General features: G+C 38.7%; 3 protein-coding genes and 1 long non-coding RNA gene across 5 annotated transcripts; 2 read left to right on the top strand and 2 right to left on the bottom strand.

Moving 5' to 3' along the window:
• Positions 1–1270: 1270 nt before the first annotated feature.
• On the top strand, positions 1271–5257 carry LOC146471854 (ras-related protein Rab-30-like). Its single transcript, XM_085120418.1, has 2 exons — positions 1271–1494; positions 4493–5257. Exons 1-2 carry the CDS (start codon positions 1324–1326, stop codon positions 4958–4960), a joined length of 639 nt encoding a protein of 212 aa, XP_084976544.1. The 5' UTR covers positions 1271–1323; the 3' UTR covers positions 4961–5257.
• Positions 1976–3793, bottom strand: LOC146471855 (uncharacterized). The gene is made up of 2 exons (XR_014866719.1): positions 3360–3793; positions 1976–2162 (listed from the first exon to the last, which is right to left on the bottom strand). It is a non-coding gene; the product is annotated as an uncharacterized LOC146471855 (long non-coding RNA).
• A 1109-nt stretch (positions 5258–6366) lies between the features above and the next one.
• LOC146471852 (uncharacterized) lies at positions 6367–16568 on the top strand. Of its 2 annotated transcripts, XM_085120412.1 has the most exons (4): positions 6367–6634; positions 7215–7376; positions 8234–8832; positions 14421–16568. In XM_085120412.1, exons 1-4 carry the CDS (start codon positions 6492–6494, stop codon positions 16178–16180), a joined length of 2664 nt encoding a protein of 887 aa, XP_084976538.1. In that variant the 5' UTR covers positions 6367–6491; the 3' UTR covers positions 16181–16568. The 2 variants fall into 2 exon arrangements, with proteins under 2 accessions (XP_084976538.1, XP_084976539.1); XM_085120413.1 differs by lacking the exon at positions 7215–7376.
• Positions 10629–13894, bottom strand: LOC146471853 (E3 ubiquitin-protein ligase TRIM45-like). The gene has a single exon (XM_085120414.1). The coding sequence runs from the start codon at positions 13541–13543 to the stop codon at positions 11345–11347; it is 2199 nt and encodes a 732-aa protein (XP_084976540.1). The 5' UTR covers positions 13544–13894; the 3' UTR covers positions 10629–11344.
• Positions 16569–16572: the final 4 nt, after the last annotated feature.

The raw sequence follows: 16572 nt of genomic DNA, 5'->3' as shown, positions 1-16572 counted from the left end.
GCAACCCTCACCCATGAACCCTAGAGTGTGACTGAAGTTTATTTTGGGGCATTTTATACAAGTGTCTTAGTGAAATTTTATCCTATCACTCGCATCTGTAAGAGAGCAAACACTCATGGCAGAACGACAGAGATTGTATGGAGAGATTGGTTACCCCACCGAGGAGGGGAACCTCACCTTCCCGGGGTCCCCCACCTCCATGTGAATAGGCCCTAATTTATAAAAAAATCGAAGCAGTAATATCTGGTAACACACAGTTTCAATTTGATCTAACAAGGGATTAATGAAAGTTAAAAAGAAAGACAATGAAGGTTTGATCGTGTGCCGACCCCACCTTTCCACGCCTGTAACTTCCTCTTCCATTCATTCATTATTCATTTGTTTAAATAATAGCCTTATTTCAGTTTGTTCCTGTGAATCTGATGATCTCATGTCAAAACTATTTTTTTACTCTGTTACGTTTGAAATTTCCCGAGGAACCGCACTACTTTTGCATACTTTCAATATCCAAAGTGTGACAAGGGGAAATTAGTTCATTGAAATAATATCTAAAAATAGAGACAAAATTTTAATGTACTAACTCGGAACTTTGTAAACAAACGTGAAATTCCCGATATAAACCCAGGATTAATGTTCGTTCAAAAGATACTTTCAGGAGCTTATTTTGGGGTGTGTTGGGGATGGGGGTAGGCAGGTATTGAAGAATAATTTTACGTTTCAAAGTAACAATTAGAGCTTAAAAGAGCGCGCAACACAAAGCTAACAGCCAAAAAGGGCTTCAATCTGAAGCTATCAGAGACTTCAGCGGGACGAGGAGGAGGGGGGTAGGGCTATCGGCAGGGTTCCAGCTGAATTTTTGAGCGCTAGTATTCGGAATTATTATTTCAGGGTATCATCTGTAAGTGACCTTTGCAGTTTAGACGGAATTGAAAATCAGGGTTGTTGGATATAAGGGTGTTGGTTCTTGCAACGTGCTAACTTTTCTGTCCCAGCATACTAATATAGTTTCCTCAACGAAACCGGAAATTAATTTCGTAGAAAAACGTGAACCGGAAGCACGCGCTTGTTGTGTTTTGTTAACGTCATTCTAGGCTTGACCAATGAGATTAACCGAGAACAATACTTCTAGTGCTTTCGCGCGTGGTTGTACAGGATGTAATGTTCTAAATTGAGAAACATTTTGCTTAAAACGCTGGCTTTTCCCTTGCTAGCTATTACAGTGCAACTTCCTTTCAGCGCTGCGTACAAGAGAAAAAAGAAAAATAAGCCTTACAGCTCACAAATTCTGCAACTTTTCAACCTGCAAGCTTCTCCGACAGCGAAATGGACGACTACAGCTACCTGTTTAAAATTATCCTGATTGGCGATGCGAACGTAGGAAAAACTTGCTTGGTTAAAAGATTCACTAAGGGATTTTTCACGCCGTCTCAAGGACCTACTATCGGTGTCGATTTTACAATAAGAACAGTAGAAGTAGATGGAGAAAAAGTAAAGGTAAGTTTCGTGTATAATTCTCGCTGAATATTCGCTTAAATAATTTGATTACGACACAGACGCTTGTACGTGCCTTCAGCTGGTTTCAACGTTCGCGCAATTTTTTTCACTTTCTTTTTAATAATTGGGATTTAAGGCTTTTTTGGATTCTTTGAAGCTAAAATATAAACTAGGGTTTATTGTAAAATATATGTTTACCATTCAAGTGGAAAGTATTTTGCTGGGTACATTTCGTGAGTTTTGCAATTTGTTTTGAAATTGACCCAACCATAATATTATGAAAAACATCATTTATATTTTAGCCACGATTTTGTTATTTTCCAAGACATGAAGCCCGCCAAAACAGATTTCCAATTATTAACTATTCTTTAATAATTTTATGATACCATGCCTTCTGTTGTGATTTGTTAATGTAATCGTGCAGTTCTATGTGCCGATCTTTCGAGTCTGCAACGCAGATTTCGGTTATTACTTGTCTTTCATGTAGTTGTGCTTCACACACTATTTCGCTTTTTCGAGGCCCGTCTAAGCAGCCATCATGATATTAAAAAAAATGTGTTGTAACGAAACCCCGATTATTTTTACATTTTTAAGAATTAAAAAACAAAGTATTTATTCCTCTTATCTCTTTCGCGTACAACGTTAGTCGATCACCATGTGGGCCCGTGCTCCAATTTTTGTGTCTACGGCTTCTAGAGAAGCGTAGACACTATGTCATCGGGTTGAGTGAAAGAGTGAAAGAGTGAAAGAGTGTAAGAGTGTAAGAGTGTAAATGCCACAGGAATCCCAAATGGAATCCTATCGAAAGCCGACGCTAATCCTCGACTGACCGAGATCTAAGCGATTGTTTTTCCGGATCAGGACAATGGCGACAATACGGTAAATGATGTTTTCCGATGTTGGTTTGCTTTTTACAAATAGTTTAAGTGATGATTTGAGCCAGAATTCTGTAACTTCTGTAATTTTCATCGCAAACGTGCCCGAATTTACTGCAAGAGATCGCTTTGAACAAACACAGAGTGTCTTCAAATTTTACATGCGTGTTTGCACGCACGCAAAAAAAACTGAAAGTTTTCTGCCTCTAATAGCAAATGCATTGTTTATCTCAATAAAACGTTTTGTTGAAAAAGCTTCTTGTTGATTTTTGTGGCTTTGTCAATTCATATATGCGTAAATGCTGCAAATGCGTAATCGAGGACAATTTGCATAAGCGGGTTGAAATTTGATATGCCAAAGGTCTTCATCAACATGCCGTGAATTGTGGCAATTTTTGCGTTCAACTGTGTTTTTCGGCAAATGATTAATAGGTCACCATATTATTTTACACCAGAAAACATTTGTTTAATCATTCTAGTTTAATATGCAGTTAATTTTGGAAGCCAACGACATTTGTTTATCTACTACTTTTTATTTATGCGAAAACTATGGAAACACGACAGGAGTCAAAGGGTTAAAAAATGATACTTGCCATTCATAAGTTCAGTATAGATTAATTAACAGTTTCTGTTGCATTTTATGCCTACGTTTCAGATTACAACTTTGCTTTCAGTGCTCAGTTATGTTTAGAACTTTGCTGCATTGCTTTCAGTACAAAGTTGTGGTTCACGTTGTAAGATTATATAATATATTGTTTATGTTAGAATAAAGTTACAGTTCTCTTCATACAAAATATTTGTGGTAAACGATACCAGCTTAATCTCCACTCACCAGTATTCTGTGCAACATTTTTACAACCATTTTTTTTATCTCTATCCTATTTCCACTCCTCCCTCTTCGTTTTCATTTCAGTCTTATTTCCCTTTTCTTCAATTCTTTTATATCACATTTCTATACCAGTACTGCAGTAGACACATGCAGTCTGAGACTGCCTATTTTTTAAATTATGTGGTGTTGATTTTTTTCAATTTAGTCATTTTGTTCAGATTGTGTTTATAGGTTCTTGATAAATCTGAATTGTGATGTTTAATTTCAACGCTATTCTTTATAACTGATTTTTAGATTTCTTAATTTAAATAACACTAAATGTGAAAATAACATAAAGAGGTTGAATAATACTGAGCCAATAAATTCAAACAATTGATAACTTTGTGGAACAAAAAACACAGTTTTAGCCAATACCCTGGACAAATAAATTTCGATTTATTTTGTGTGCGACAAAGTAATAAAATATATTGCACAGCCCATTTTAAAAGGTGTCTGACTAGTTTTGAGAAAACCAATATTTATTTGTAAATATTATGAAGGGCCAGCAGTACCATTGCTATGGTCACAGCTGTTTGCTGGAGAGCAGTGAACAATAAGTTTTAAATTAAGTGTTAAAGAATTGAAGATCGCCTTCTTTTCAAAACATTACACAAGGAAATAAATAGAAATATGTTGCATCACATACAGGTACACCAACTATTATAAAACTATAATAAAACTAAAACTTCAAAGTTAATAAAAAGAAAAATATCTAAAGAATTACTTTTAACTACCGTAAATCCTTAGCCAGAAGGCTAGTCCATGTTCCAGGAAAACAGGAAAATGATGCACTTCCTTTGTGCTCTTATGTTATTTGAATAAATTTTTAATTATTCTGGTGCTACCAGTATGGGGCTGAAGATGATGGTTAACTGTGTTTTTTCAGTGCTTGCACATTTGTTGCAAATGATTCTAGGATATGTCATCAATTCAAAATGTGCAGTTCCAGAAAATATCCATACCCACCCTATGGAAGGTTGTCAGAAATTACTCGGGGGAGGGGGCCTTAAAAGTCAAAATTTTAGCAGCAAAGTACTGTAGCTAAAGTGGAATTTCCTGGGTTGGGGGAAGGGGGGAAGTGCAAAACAAAAACTCTTCCATGGTTGGACTCTGCATATTTACTTCAACTACACAAATTATACCAATAATTTTGTCTTCCTTATTTCCTTACTGTTGTCATCATAATCATCATCATCGTCATTATTATTATTATTACTATAAATATCTCATCTGTGTTTTTTTGTTTCCTTTGAAGCTGCAAGTTTGGGACACGGCTGGCCAAGAACGCTTTCGTTCAGTTACTCAAAGCTATTATCATAATGCTGATGGTGTGATAATAACATATGACATTACCAGCAGAAAATCATTTGAAAGCGTCAATCAATGGCTTGAGGACGTCGACAGGTTCACCAGCAAGCAAGTATTCAGTTACATTGTGGGAAATAAATGCGACCTCGCTCACCAGAGACAGGTGGATTTCAGAGAGGCTGAATTGATTGCTAAGAAGGAACAGTGTGTTGCCATGGAAACATCAGCTAAAGAAGCAGATAATGTTGAGACATTGTTTATGAGCTTGGCAACCCAACTCAAGAGAAGAGTTAAAGGCATGGAGCAAATAGAAAATACAGATAATGTAGCTGCTGCTGATGGCAATCCTACAGGAATCACATTAGGTGGACATAGCATTTGTGCCCGGGGGCCTATGTCTTGTTGCAGAGTTTAGAGACTATCATCCAAGAAAAGAAATTATATTTTTAAATTATTAGTCTTATGATGCAAGTTATGTACATTGTAAAGGGTACCGCTATATAAATTTTAGTATCAGGCTATGTACAAAGGGAAGATATCAAGTTGAATTGAGTTGGTATTTATAGACATTCAAATTTTGTATTTAATTCAATAAATATTTGTAGGTGTATTGTGAAAATTGTGTGACAACAACTTTGTAAATTTCCACCAAAAATGTAAATGATTTAAGGTACCTGGAAGGAAATAAAGCATCATTGAAAATTCCTAGTTAAATGGTGATGTCATGAAGCCTGCAATGTTTCTTGTTAAATAGTATGTGCTCAATAAATTATTAGGCCACAAACTACAATTGCCAAAATCAGGGCTGTCAACCTCCCATGTCTTCAATGAAATAGTAGCTCTAACAACGCTCAACATAATTGAGATTTTATTGTCGAAAAGTCGAGTCTACGACAAATAGCAAACTTCGGCAGTTAACCGGGAAACTACAGACATAAATCTGGAGACCTGAACATACGATTCAAAATCTGGAATCTCCCGGATTATCCGGGAGAGTTGACAGCCCTGCAACATGCACCCTAGCCTAACTATTAAAATCTTACATTGTAAAGAATGAGGAAGACTCCGAAGACACTCAATACAGCATGCTGCAATGAAATCATCTCCATTCTAATTCAATGTTCCAATTGCAACTCAGCCTAATTGAAAAAATTACCTGATACTTCTGCTGTTCTACACTTTTATAATTTGCAGGCCCTGGTTGTTCAAAGAGTGATAACTTTATCCGCCAGGCCCCAGTTGTTCAAAGGCCGGATAACTTTATCCGCTGGACAAGGCACTATTTGGGGTACGGTCTAAAATATACTTCACGTTAATCGTTGTCCAAGGTTTTCGTACACTCCTAAACTAGACTGTGGTTAGAGTGTGCATATTCGCTTGTACACGATGAAATAATGAAATCTTTGCACAGATTGAAACTGTCGGATAGTGACTTATCCACTGGATAAAGTTATCCGGCCTTTGAACAACTGGGGCCAGATAAGTTGCCATTCAGTGGATAAAATGTATTCTAACTAATACGTTTTATCTTCTGGATAATTATAAAGTTATCCGCTATTTGAACAACCAGGGCCTGGTTGTGAGGAGTGTCTGAGCTAAAAATATCCCAAATGGGCTCTTTTGTTATCGCTTTTGTCCCCATTGACAGATTGTTAAATAATTAATGTAGGGAGGTTGTGGGGGAATCTTGCCCAAATAATACTCAGCCTGATTCATATAGAAACAGGATTGTTGATCCCCGTATAGCGATCTATAGCGTGTTATGATTTACCAACATCTACTGTAAATACCAAGTGCAAGTATGGTGACAGCAGGTTGATAAAAGACTGGGCCCCACATCGAGTCACTGGCAATCTGATTGGCTAATACTTGATGAGCGCCATTTTGGATTCAGCAAATGCGTCTTTTGTTGTTGGCGAAACTTTTAAAATGTTTTCGGTGAAATTATGTTGTATATGGTTACAAGTTTAATGGCAACGCAAAGTGTATTTGTTTTGGCGAAAGTTGTGTCGATAAGAGACAAATTCTTCTATCCTTGTTGTACCAGATGCCACAAAAAGATTCATACTCGAGATGATGATGAAGCAATGTGAGTATGGGGTTGCATCTCGGTTATCCTGTAACTTTTGAGTCAGTGAATGCAATTCCAAAGTGCAACAATTCAATGGAACGCTTCTGAGCATTAAGTTTACTTGATAATGTTGTTTACTGATGCCCGCATAAGGTGATCGTGTGAGGTTTAAAAAACCCAAGGTTTGTTAAATTTTCAAATGAAAACAGCACAGTGTATATTGAGCTGTACGTAAACTTACTTTTCAATGGTCTGTGTTTGTGGTGCTTAAAGTGGTTCCAACCTTACAGTTTATTGATCTACTTCATCTGGCAAAATCAGTCAACAAAATGGCAGCAAATTTCCAGTGATGATGATTTCCAGCCTTTCAATCCTAAAAATTGTTGGGGAGCGGAGGGTGGGGAAGAGGACGATGGTGCAGTTGTAGTAGTACCCTCCCCTTTTTCTGAAATTAAGTTCAAATGAACCTAAATTTTCAGTTTTGCACCGCATTGTTTAGTATGGAATTTTAGGAAAACTTTTCTATGGTATAGATTTTTAAGATTTGTGTGCCTTCTCTCTAGGGGGTATAAAGCTCAGTTAATTTTTATTTTTATAGATTCTTTTGTGTGAGATGCCAAGAGGAATACAATGCCGATAGTGTTCAGTATCGTTACAGGATAAGTTTGCTAGCTTCTGACAGAACACTAATGACACACATCACAGTGTTTGGCAGCTGTCTGGACAGATTCTTTGGAACTTCAGCCACAAACTTTGCAAGGTTTGACCCTTGAAAATAGACCTTAATCCAAAATGGCTACTATTTTAATATTAAATATTAGAAAATGGCTACTATTTTAATATTAATATTATTTTGTTGGTATTTAAATTAGCCCTTTTACCTCATTCTTTAAATAAGCTCAAAAATTAAGAGGAATATTTTACTTGATGGATGCAACAAAGGCTAATTTGAATGCAAACAAAAGAACATTAAATTGGAAGCCATTGTGGAATAAGGTTTATAACCTCAAAATGTTAGATAAGGTTCAGAAACAGAAGGCAATATTCTTGACAAATCACTTTCAATTTTGTGCCAAAAAAGAAAACTTGGAGCTAAACAAACATTACTTTCGTCCTAGCCAGCTGTTAACTTGTCTTATGAGAACTCAACTGAACTAAGGGACATTAGTAAAAGGAACAAAATGAACAAAAAATATTGGGCATTTGTTTTCACATTTGGTATGATTTATGAAGATGGGTCAGAAAAATGATGTACATGATTACACACAATAGCTACATGAAAGTAGAAACCACCCAAAACTAGTGATAGCAACAGGGTGCTAAATTCAAATGTAATGAGCGTAGTTAATTTCATAGCTTTGCAGAATTTAAAATTCAATGGCAGTGTTCTTGCTGGACTAATATGAGGATTGGACTTCCCAGTTGTATTTCTGAGAGCCCTATGTATAACATTTTACTGAAATAATTAGTCCAATTTGCCATTCGCATTCATTAATCTTACAAATGTAACTTTAAAACATGTATACTAAACGTATGTACCAGCAGTAGCAGTTGAATGTTACACCCTGTTACATCAAAGGGTATTGCTCATAACCTTCAATTTTTTTTACTCCTTAGGTTTCTGAACTGTTCGAAATTTGACGCACTCCCCATTCCATGGAGTCGTCTTGTCTACCAAGCAGTGGAGCAGTGTTTTGTTGGATCCTCACTTCAATTTGGCTTCAGAATCTTTTCACTTAGTAGAACAATCTCACAAATTGCTCGCAACTCTCCTTTTCATCTCAAGAACATTGCCACCTCAGAGAATACACACTGCTGGCCTGAGGGTTTACCCAACCTTTTAGCTTGTCAAATATTTCCCTGTTGCTTACCTGATCAACAAAGCCCCACAGTGATGCATATACTGAATGAGTATTTAGAAGATTTACAGAGAAACGCCCCTCAATCATTTAGTGCAAGGTGCACTCAGTATTCATTATCAACTGATTACTCTTTGACTGAAGCAAGCTGTAAAACACAGTTTGGTACAAGATGTGCATCGCTACAAAGACAGAGAGCATCTCCCGTGTACTGTACACCTCAAGAGTTCTGCTGTGTGATCTCACCACTTGTCCTTACAGGCTCATCACAACCTTCCTCTGGTATTATTCAGGAGTGGGATAAGTCACTGGGGTCCAACAAGACAGAGTTGGCTGACAGTTATCTTGGTCTTGAAGGTTGGTCTTTGGTTACTTTCTGTAATTATATTCTGTGGATTGAGACTCTAGCCTTATGTTTGTTTTGAAAAGTATTTTTTTGTTTGTTCTTGCTCAAAATTTGATGAAATCAAAAATTACAAAATGAAAGATGACATGGTAATATTATTATCGTTATAATTTCTATTCTCAGTTGCTTGGATTTGTTAATGCAATATTTCATTTCACATATCTGGGGAAATTATCAGCCATACAGTCTCATTCAAATCTTGGGCCATTTTAAGAGGAGTTCTAACTACAGATTTTAATTTTAAGATTCCACATGGTGGTGTCAGGCAAATACATATTAATGTCACTGTTCCGTTTAGAGTATCCAAACACACATGTAAATTCTCCTCTCCTTCATCTTAATGCGTACAGCCATAAAAAATGATGTTTTTACCACTGTCAGTTCTTTCCTGATAAAAGCCCCTCAGGATTCCAGACATTCTGGTGCAGGGAAGGGAGGCAGGGGGGCTACTGGGGTCTTATACATGTTCCAACAGTGTGAGAAAAGTCTCACTAATCAATGAAGCAAGTGAGAACACTAGTACTCCCTCTCTGGATGGGATAACAGGACATCCATCCCAGCACAGGACACCCATCATGAAGTGATGGGAAGTATTATGACTCCCCCCCCCCCCCCCCCATGGGATGTTAATCCATCACAGCATACCCAGGATGATGCGACTAAGAACATTACTTAATTGCCCCCCTCCCCAGGTGGGATGCTAGTCCATTATTTATTAATGACTAGGATGGGATAGGGTATCTTTATTTGTGCAGGGTATTTCCATCAGCTACATGATTATCATTATCAACTAACTTTCTGTCTACCTAACTAGCTTTATTAAAGTTAAAAAATAATAAAACAAGAAATGCTGCCTTTCTTGGAGGCTGTGTTTAAAATTTTACTTATAACTGTGGCATCTCATTTTAGTCTTTAAATCATTCAAGGAAGTTGCTTGCCGTAATTGTATTGGTAAACTGTTCCACAACTGAGCTCCACTGTATGAGAAACTTTTCTTCAAATAATCAGTGCAAGGCTGTGGGAGAGTTATCATGTTTTCAGTATTCTTTAAATGATAAGAATTCAAATTATTGCGAACAACAAAACATGGTCTTAAAATATTCTGGTGTCATCCCATTTAAAGTTTTATACATCATAATAGATTTCTTATCCAATCTTTGATGCAGAGTTTTTGCCGTATTTTTGCATTGAGTCACTGTAAGAATCCATTATACATGCATGAAAGAAACAAAGTAACTAAAGATGTAAAAGCAGGATGTATTGTACTATGTGAAAATATGGTTCACCAGGCAGGGAAGGTTTGAACCATGGTTACCATGTCTTCCTTTAATGTAGGAGACCTCGCTGACAAACCATTTCACTCAGTACATTAGTTATTGCTTTTACATGTTTACTTATTTTAGTCCATCATAGCATGTCCAGCGTAAACTGACCAGGAGTGAATGTAAGAGACTCAAACCTCAGTTTCCTGCCTTCAAGGCAGACGTGATAACTGCTACATAACAGGCAAATTAACCTACAATAGAAATGGGTGCAATAGCATTTACTAGTTACATCAAAAAGATCACAGGGTCACTCACTCAACATGAAGAGTGTGATTTCACTTAAGATTGACTGAAAAGCAATCTGAATATTCGAATAATTAATAAGTGTCATTCCTCGCTGTTTGTTTCACATTTTCTCTTTACAATAACAAAAATCTAGTGAACATGAATAAAACCACACAAAAGCTAAAGAACCACAGGAATGTGCTTATTCATCAACAAGTGTTCACAAAATCCTTTAGTTCCATTACAATCACAAGATGAAAACAATCTACACATACTTTACAAAATATAAACAAAACTTCTATAACATGATTATAGAAATGCGAGAGTACAAAATTCTTGATCCTTCAAATACTGTCACTGCCATCCAGCTCATTTTCTCAAGAGACTTGGCTGTATTCATCTAACAGGCTAAAAATCTACATATCATAAAAATCAATGTTTGGGGGGGGGGGGGGGGGGCTTCAACGCCTTTATGGTTTATGCTTCACAGTGAAAAACAGCTTAAAACATTTAGCTAACAGCCCAAAATGTGCGACCTTGCCAGTCCATGGGCTCATATCTTGAGGGATATTTGCATCTGAGGTTTGGGCAGGAAGGGGGAACTGGAGAAGGCTTATCTTTAGACAGGCTTATGTTCAGAAGTTTACGGTTTTTACATTAATTTACATTCAATGTTTGAAATGGCTGCCTTGAACACACATCAAGTCTGAAATATTAATTTGAGTGAGCCTTTATGGACTTAATAAGAAACATTTTTGAGAATGAGAATTCAGTTATCACTGCACCTTATCAGTATTCTCAGGCTCACTAATAACGTCTGCAATAAAGATGAGTGTTGTCTTAATTTGTAACTTGATTTCTGCTACCATTGGCTTTCAAATAGTTTCATCAGGTTCTTTTTCTATTTTGCAGCTTATTTTAATACATATATCTTGTTTACTTTGACATCACAAACTAAAATGCGCCCGTCTGGTGTCGTGGTTATTGTTGTAGGACCTCTTAGGTTTGCAACAGTTTTTCCAGTGAAGCAACCTTCCATTGTAAACTGAGCAACGCAACCATTGTTGTGGTTGCACACAAGAAGATTCTGATGATTGCCACATTTCTCAATACATAATCCCCATGGATACTTCAACTGTCCATCATTGCCGGCTATTTTGTACAAAAACTTGCCTGTCCTGTCAAAAACTTTTAAGCAATTTTTGGTGCTGTCAGATACAATAAAATTACTCTGGTAGTGAATGCATGCAATGGGATTATTGAGTTTTTCTGAGCCACTGTCTCCAAATTTAAACACAGGATCACCATTCTCTGATAAAACCTGGACTCTATGGTTGTTGAACTCAGCTACAACAAAGTGCCCTTCACCATCCACACAAAAGCTTGTGGGGTAACAAAACTCTCCATCTCCTTTCCCTTGCTTTCCAAAGCCCTTGACAGTGTTGCCGGTATAAACATTTAACTGTTGAATACGATGATTGTGTTGGTCTACCACTAGAATGTCATCATCATTGATGAAAGTGACATAAGTTGGGTAGTTGAACTGCCCAGCATTGTTTCCATAGCAACCCAGTTGTTGCACATACTTCCCTTCCTTGTCATATATCAGGATGCAGTGCCTTTCATTGTCAACTACAGCCATCAGCCCTTTACTGTTCACAGCAATTCCTCGTGGCTTTACAGGAATTTCTCCCTTTAAATTCAACTCACCCACAACTTGAATTAGTCGTTCCTTGACTTGGACCGTAAAAGGACTGGTGGCAAGGTTCTCCCCGTTTATCTTCACAGAGATTTTGAAGCAACCAGGAACTTTAGGTACAAACCTCACATGTGTATTTCCATCATGTTGGTCGCAAACGATCAAACTTGATATCATTTCAACAGGTTCCATGAGAACTTCAACATTGAATTTGCATTCCACTCCAGCCACTTCTTCTTTATGAATTCGGGGACGGATCACCAACTCTCCTTCTACACCAGCTTGAAAGTCTTGAGTGGTTCCTTCCACTGTAGATCGATGTACATCAACTTTGCTCGCTGTCACAAAACCCAGGCTGAAATTCTCTGGAGCAATGGTCGGGACAAACTTCACAAGTGAACTAACCGGAAGTGGTGGCACAGGGATCTTCCTTAGATCTTTAACGCGTTGCTCTAAAGTCTTCATGCTTTGCATAATATCTGAGCTTGAGCTTCTTTGAACCAGGTTGCCGGCGAACTCAACTGCTTGGTCGAATTGTTTAGCCAAGGACTGAACCTGTTGTTTGGCAGAGTTTAACTTTTTCGCTTTCACCACGCGCGTGTTCTCGAGGGCGGTAATGTTCTCACGCTCACGTTCTCGAATTTTCGCGACCATTTGATCTGCTGCTTGGGAAACTTCACGTTTAGCAGAAGCGATATTAGTGTCCAGCTTGGCCTCTGTTTCTTCAATCTCATGAATTGCATCACTGCAGACATTGCTTTTTTGTTTTATGAGCTCAGCTCGCGCCAGAATGTTTGCCTTCTCGCCAGCTGCTGCTTTTTCTAATGGTTCCACATCGTGCGTCTTGTGATTTGTGGCGATGCATATCTGGCATACACAGGTTTGGCATTCGGTGCAGAAAAACCGCGTTTGCTCTCTTTCGTGGTACTGTTCAGAGCAAAAGGCCTGCCTTTTTAACATCGCTTCATAGTCCTGGGCTTGAAATTGCTTGACTGGCGTCACTTTGTGTCCTTGGAAGCCCGCGCTCCTAAACACTTCGTGCGCGTTGTTACAGTCACTACACATTAACTTTTCACAGTCGAAGCAGTAACTAATTTCCACGCTGCTCTTCTTGCAAAGCCCGCAATTGATCTCGCTTCCATCGCCACTTTGTCTGACAGCGAGAAGACCTAGCAAGCTGTTATGATGAAAACTTGTCGGTAGTTTGTCAAAACGGTTCGCTTCAGGGACGGCAATTTCTGCGTTGCATTCCGGGCACCGAAACTTCCCACCTGTCTCGCTTGTTAATGCGTGTTTCTTCAAGCATTCACAGCAAAACGTGTGTAGGCAAGCTATTGTCTTGGGCTCGGTATAAGTATCCAGACAAATTGAACACGTAACGTGTTCTTTGAGGTTTTTTAAGAGAGACTCCATCGTTCAACGCTTGTTGAGTGGCGACCAAACACACCCATTCGTCTTGTTTGTGATTCCGAGAAACTTGACTATTTATAGTTCAACAAATACTCTTGACGTTTAATCGGAGACAGCCAACCAGACTTAACGTTAGCTACCCTCTGACCTCGAAGCGGAAGCTTTTGTTATAGTTTTTCCCCCTTCATAGGTCAAGCATGGAAATAAGTTCTGTTACAGGATCAAATCTACTGTGCTGTGACTACCTACATAACAGGCCCTGGGGGGTTTGAAAACTTGATCAAACAATCTTTATTTCTTCATTCAAAATGAGTTTTATGTAAGAAACTAAATCCATGAATCATGAGAGCGTTTGATCACAAAAGTACATCCTCACCTTTTTTCAGACGGGTTAAATTCCGACTTATCACGAGACAGATAAAGTCTACAACGACAGACTGACATATTTTGAGGTAGCGAATCATGTTTTACGGAAACGGACCTAATGTACCTCGGAAGAAAATTGTTGATAAGGAAAACTTACAGTTCACGCTTGTTGCTAGTAATATTGTCAGAAATTGATCTGCAAAACTAAACAACGCTTGTTTCACAACAAGTCATACGCCAAATACAACTAGAGTTTGTTTATTAACGTGTCAAGTTACCAACTGTCCATTTGCGATTTTCACAGAAAGAGAACGGTAGTTTATTAAAGTACGTTTGCAAACTTCGTTCTTGTCATGAAGTGGTGATTTGAGACAATTAGAAACAAGTTAGAGGGATACAAATGGTAATTGCACAAGACTGAAGTGTATTGTAATCATCCGGGATACCTTGAATGTCTGTCAGTATGTTAGTGTCTGTTCAGGCTTTTTGATAGTGATTTTTTTTCTGTTTGTAGGCCAAGACGATTGGTCGTCATTCCATAATAAAGGCGTCAATTGCGATAACTCAAACGTCCCTCAAGGGACTCAGTTGACTCCTGGAGTCTGGACTGAATGCGGACAACTAAACACAATCTTGGTTGACGATTGCAAAGAGCTACAAACTTCCTATGAATGGCCAGACTTCGATGACTTTCCTTCTTCAGAGGATCTCAGCGCATTCCTCGCTGATTTGGAAAAAGAGGATATAAGTAAAGAGGCTGGACAATGCCTGCCAACCCAACACTCCAAACCAAGGAACAGTCCTCGACTATCTGTAACATCAGATGGGATGACGTCACATGTAATGACGTCAAACATGGTGACGTCGTGTGTGAAAACCTTAGGTGAGATGACGTCAGATTTAATGACGTCAAACATTGCGACGTTGAAGGAAGTAGCGTATCGATTGTCTCAAACTCCAATCAAGGAGGGTTGCACAGAATTGACCGATTTTCCCTCTTCCGAGGATTCGGACGCTTTCTTGGCTGACATGGAACTCGATTGTGAAAATATACCGTTGGGCAACTCCTCAGTGGCTGTTGCGACCATGAAATCTGAAGCCTTCCACAGTAAACGGAACTACAAAGCTGTCAGAACGTTCACGAGTAACGAGCTTATCGTACATAACATGGGTGACACAGATCACTCTAAGCGTTCGAAAAGAGTTTCAAAGTTATGTGACAAAGACGAGGCTAATTGTGATATGAATTTGACCAGTGACAGCTTTTGTGCGTCACTCTCGGATAAATCGGTCCACAATATTGACTCTTCAGATTCTCAGTTTGTGAGAGACTGTGAAAGGGTTTTTATCAAGCTATCCGAACATACATGCAATGATAAAGAAAGGACAGATAATGCTCTAAATAACCACTCTTCTGCTGTTTTGCACAATAATTTTGGGGTGAACAATCAAGAACGTGCGCGACAAAAGAAAGACTTTAGCACGTCTGTGTGCAGTGCTGAAGAACTCCATGAAGAGTACATCGTCTGTAAAATACCACTGACACACGGACAGGTGAACGAAGTACAGTCACATGACCGTGATACAAAGGAAACATATGACCAACAAGGAAGCCGATCCACCGGTAAAGAATGTGCCCTTGTCGATCACCATGGGAACAGTGACAAATCAAAGTGTGCATTTGAGATGTCAAATGACGAGTTTTACATGATGTCCTCCTCGCCAGTTTTGTTTTCTCAGTCGCTATCTCGAGTGGAACAAAACTGTCCCAAAACACCAGACCTGCTCTCTTCCCCAGGAGTCTTCAACGATGAAACATGTTCTTGTTGTTCGAAACACTTGAGCAGAACGCCCAACCTGTTTTCATCCCCAAGAAGTCCTCCAAACCACACCCACTCCGTCAGCAGAGAGGAGATGAGCTCGGTCTCTTTGTTCTCGTCTTCAGATCATTCTCATCTCTCTTCCTCGTCACCATTTTCCTCGCGTGCGCAGCCAACATCGTTCCCAGTTTCGTCTGAAAACGAGGTTCACACTCTACCAATCACAAACAACTACGAAATAGGAAACCAGTTTGACAAGAATTCCCAGACTGCTTGTTTTCATTCCACACCCTGCAGTACTGGCCTTCTTTCTAAAATTTCACGGAAGATGTGGACACCAGCTCGAGTTTCTCCTTTGTTAAATAACTCAAGAGGAACAAGGCCTTGTAACGATCATGTTGGTATTCAAGGAACTCCAATCTTGTTCTCTCCGATGTCAAATAGCAGTTTGTGATCTGTAGCTCGCCTAGGGGTACGATTTCGCTACGGTCATATGAAAATAGTGCCATTCATGTCGGTGACGTTCTGGAAGGAAACCACTCACTTTCCTACTGATGTTGCCAGGCTAGTGAGGAAATGTGATCCGCATGCACGAGCTAAAGAAAAAAAATTGACCTCAGTGGGATTCGAACCCACGAGTCCCTGATGTTTGATCACCTATGTTACACCGACTGAGCTAAAAGGCGGCTATTCGCAGGAATGAAGTACATAAAGGGTATACAACTGAGAAGTCAGTGAATTAATTCAGTGCTGGAAGGAATCCACTTAATTTCCTACTGACTTTTGGTCATTTCCGAGGTGCCTAATAAGCCTCGTTATTAAAGCGATTCCTGGTGCAAATCCATT

The sequence above is a fragment of the Pavona decussata genome, unplaced genomic scaffold (assembly GCF_977016875.1).
Source record: "Pavona decussata unplaced genomic scaffold, jaPavDecu1.1 SCAFFOLD_102, whole genome shotgun sequence".
Lineage (NCBI taxonomy): Eukaryota > Metazoa > Cnidaria > Anthozoa > Scleractinia > Agariciidae > Pavona > Pavona decussata.
The sequence above is the reverse complement of the archived record's forward strand: the minus strand, read 5'-3'. Positions and strand labels throughout refer to the sequence as shown.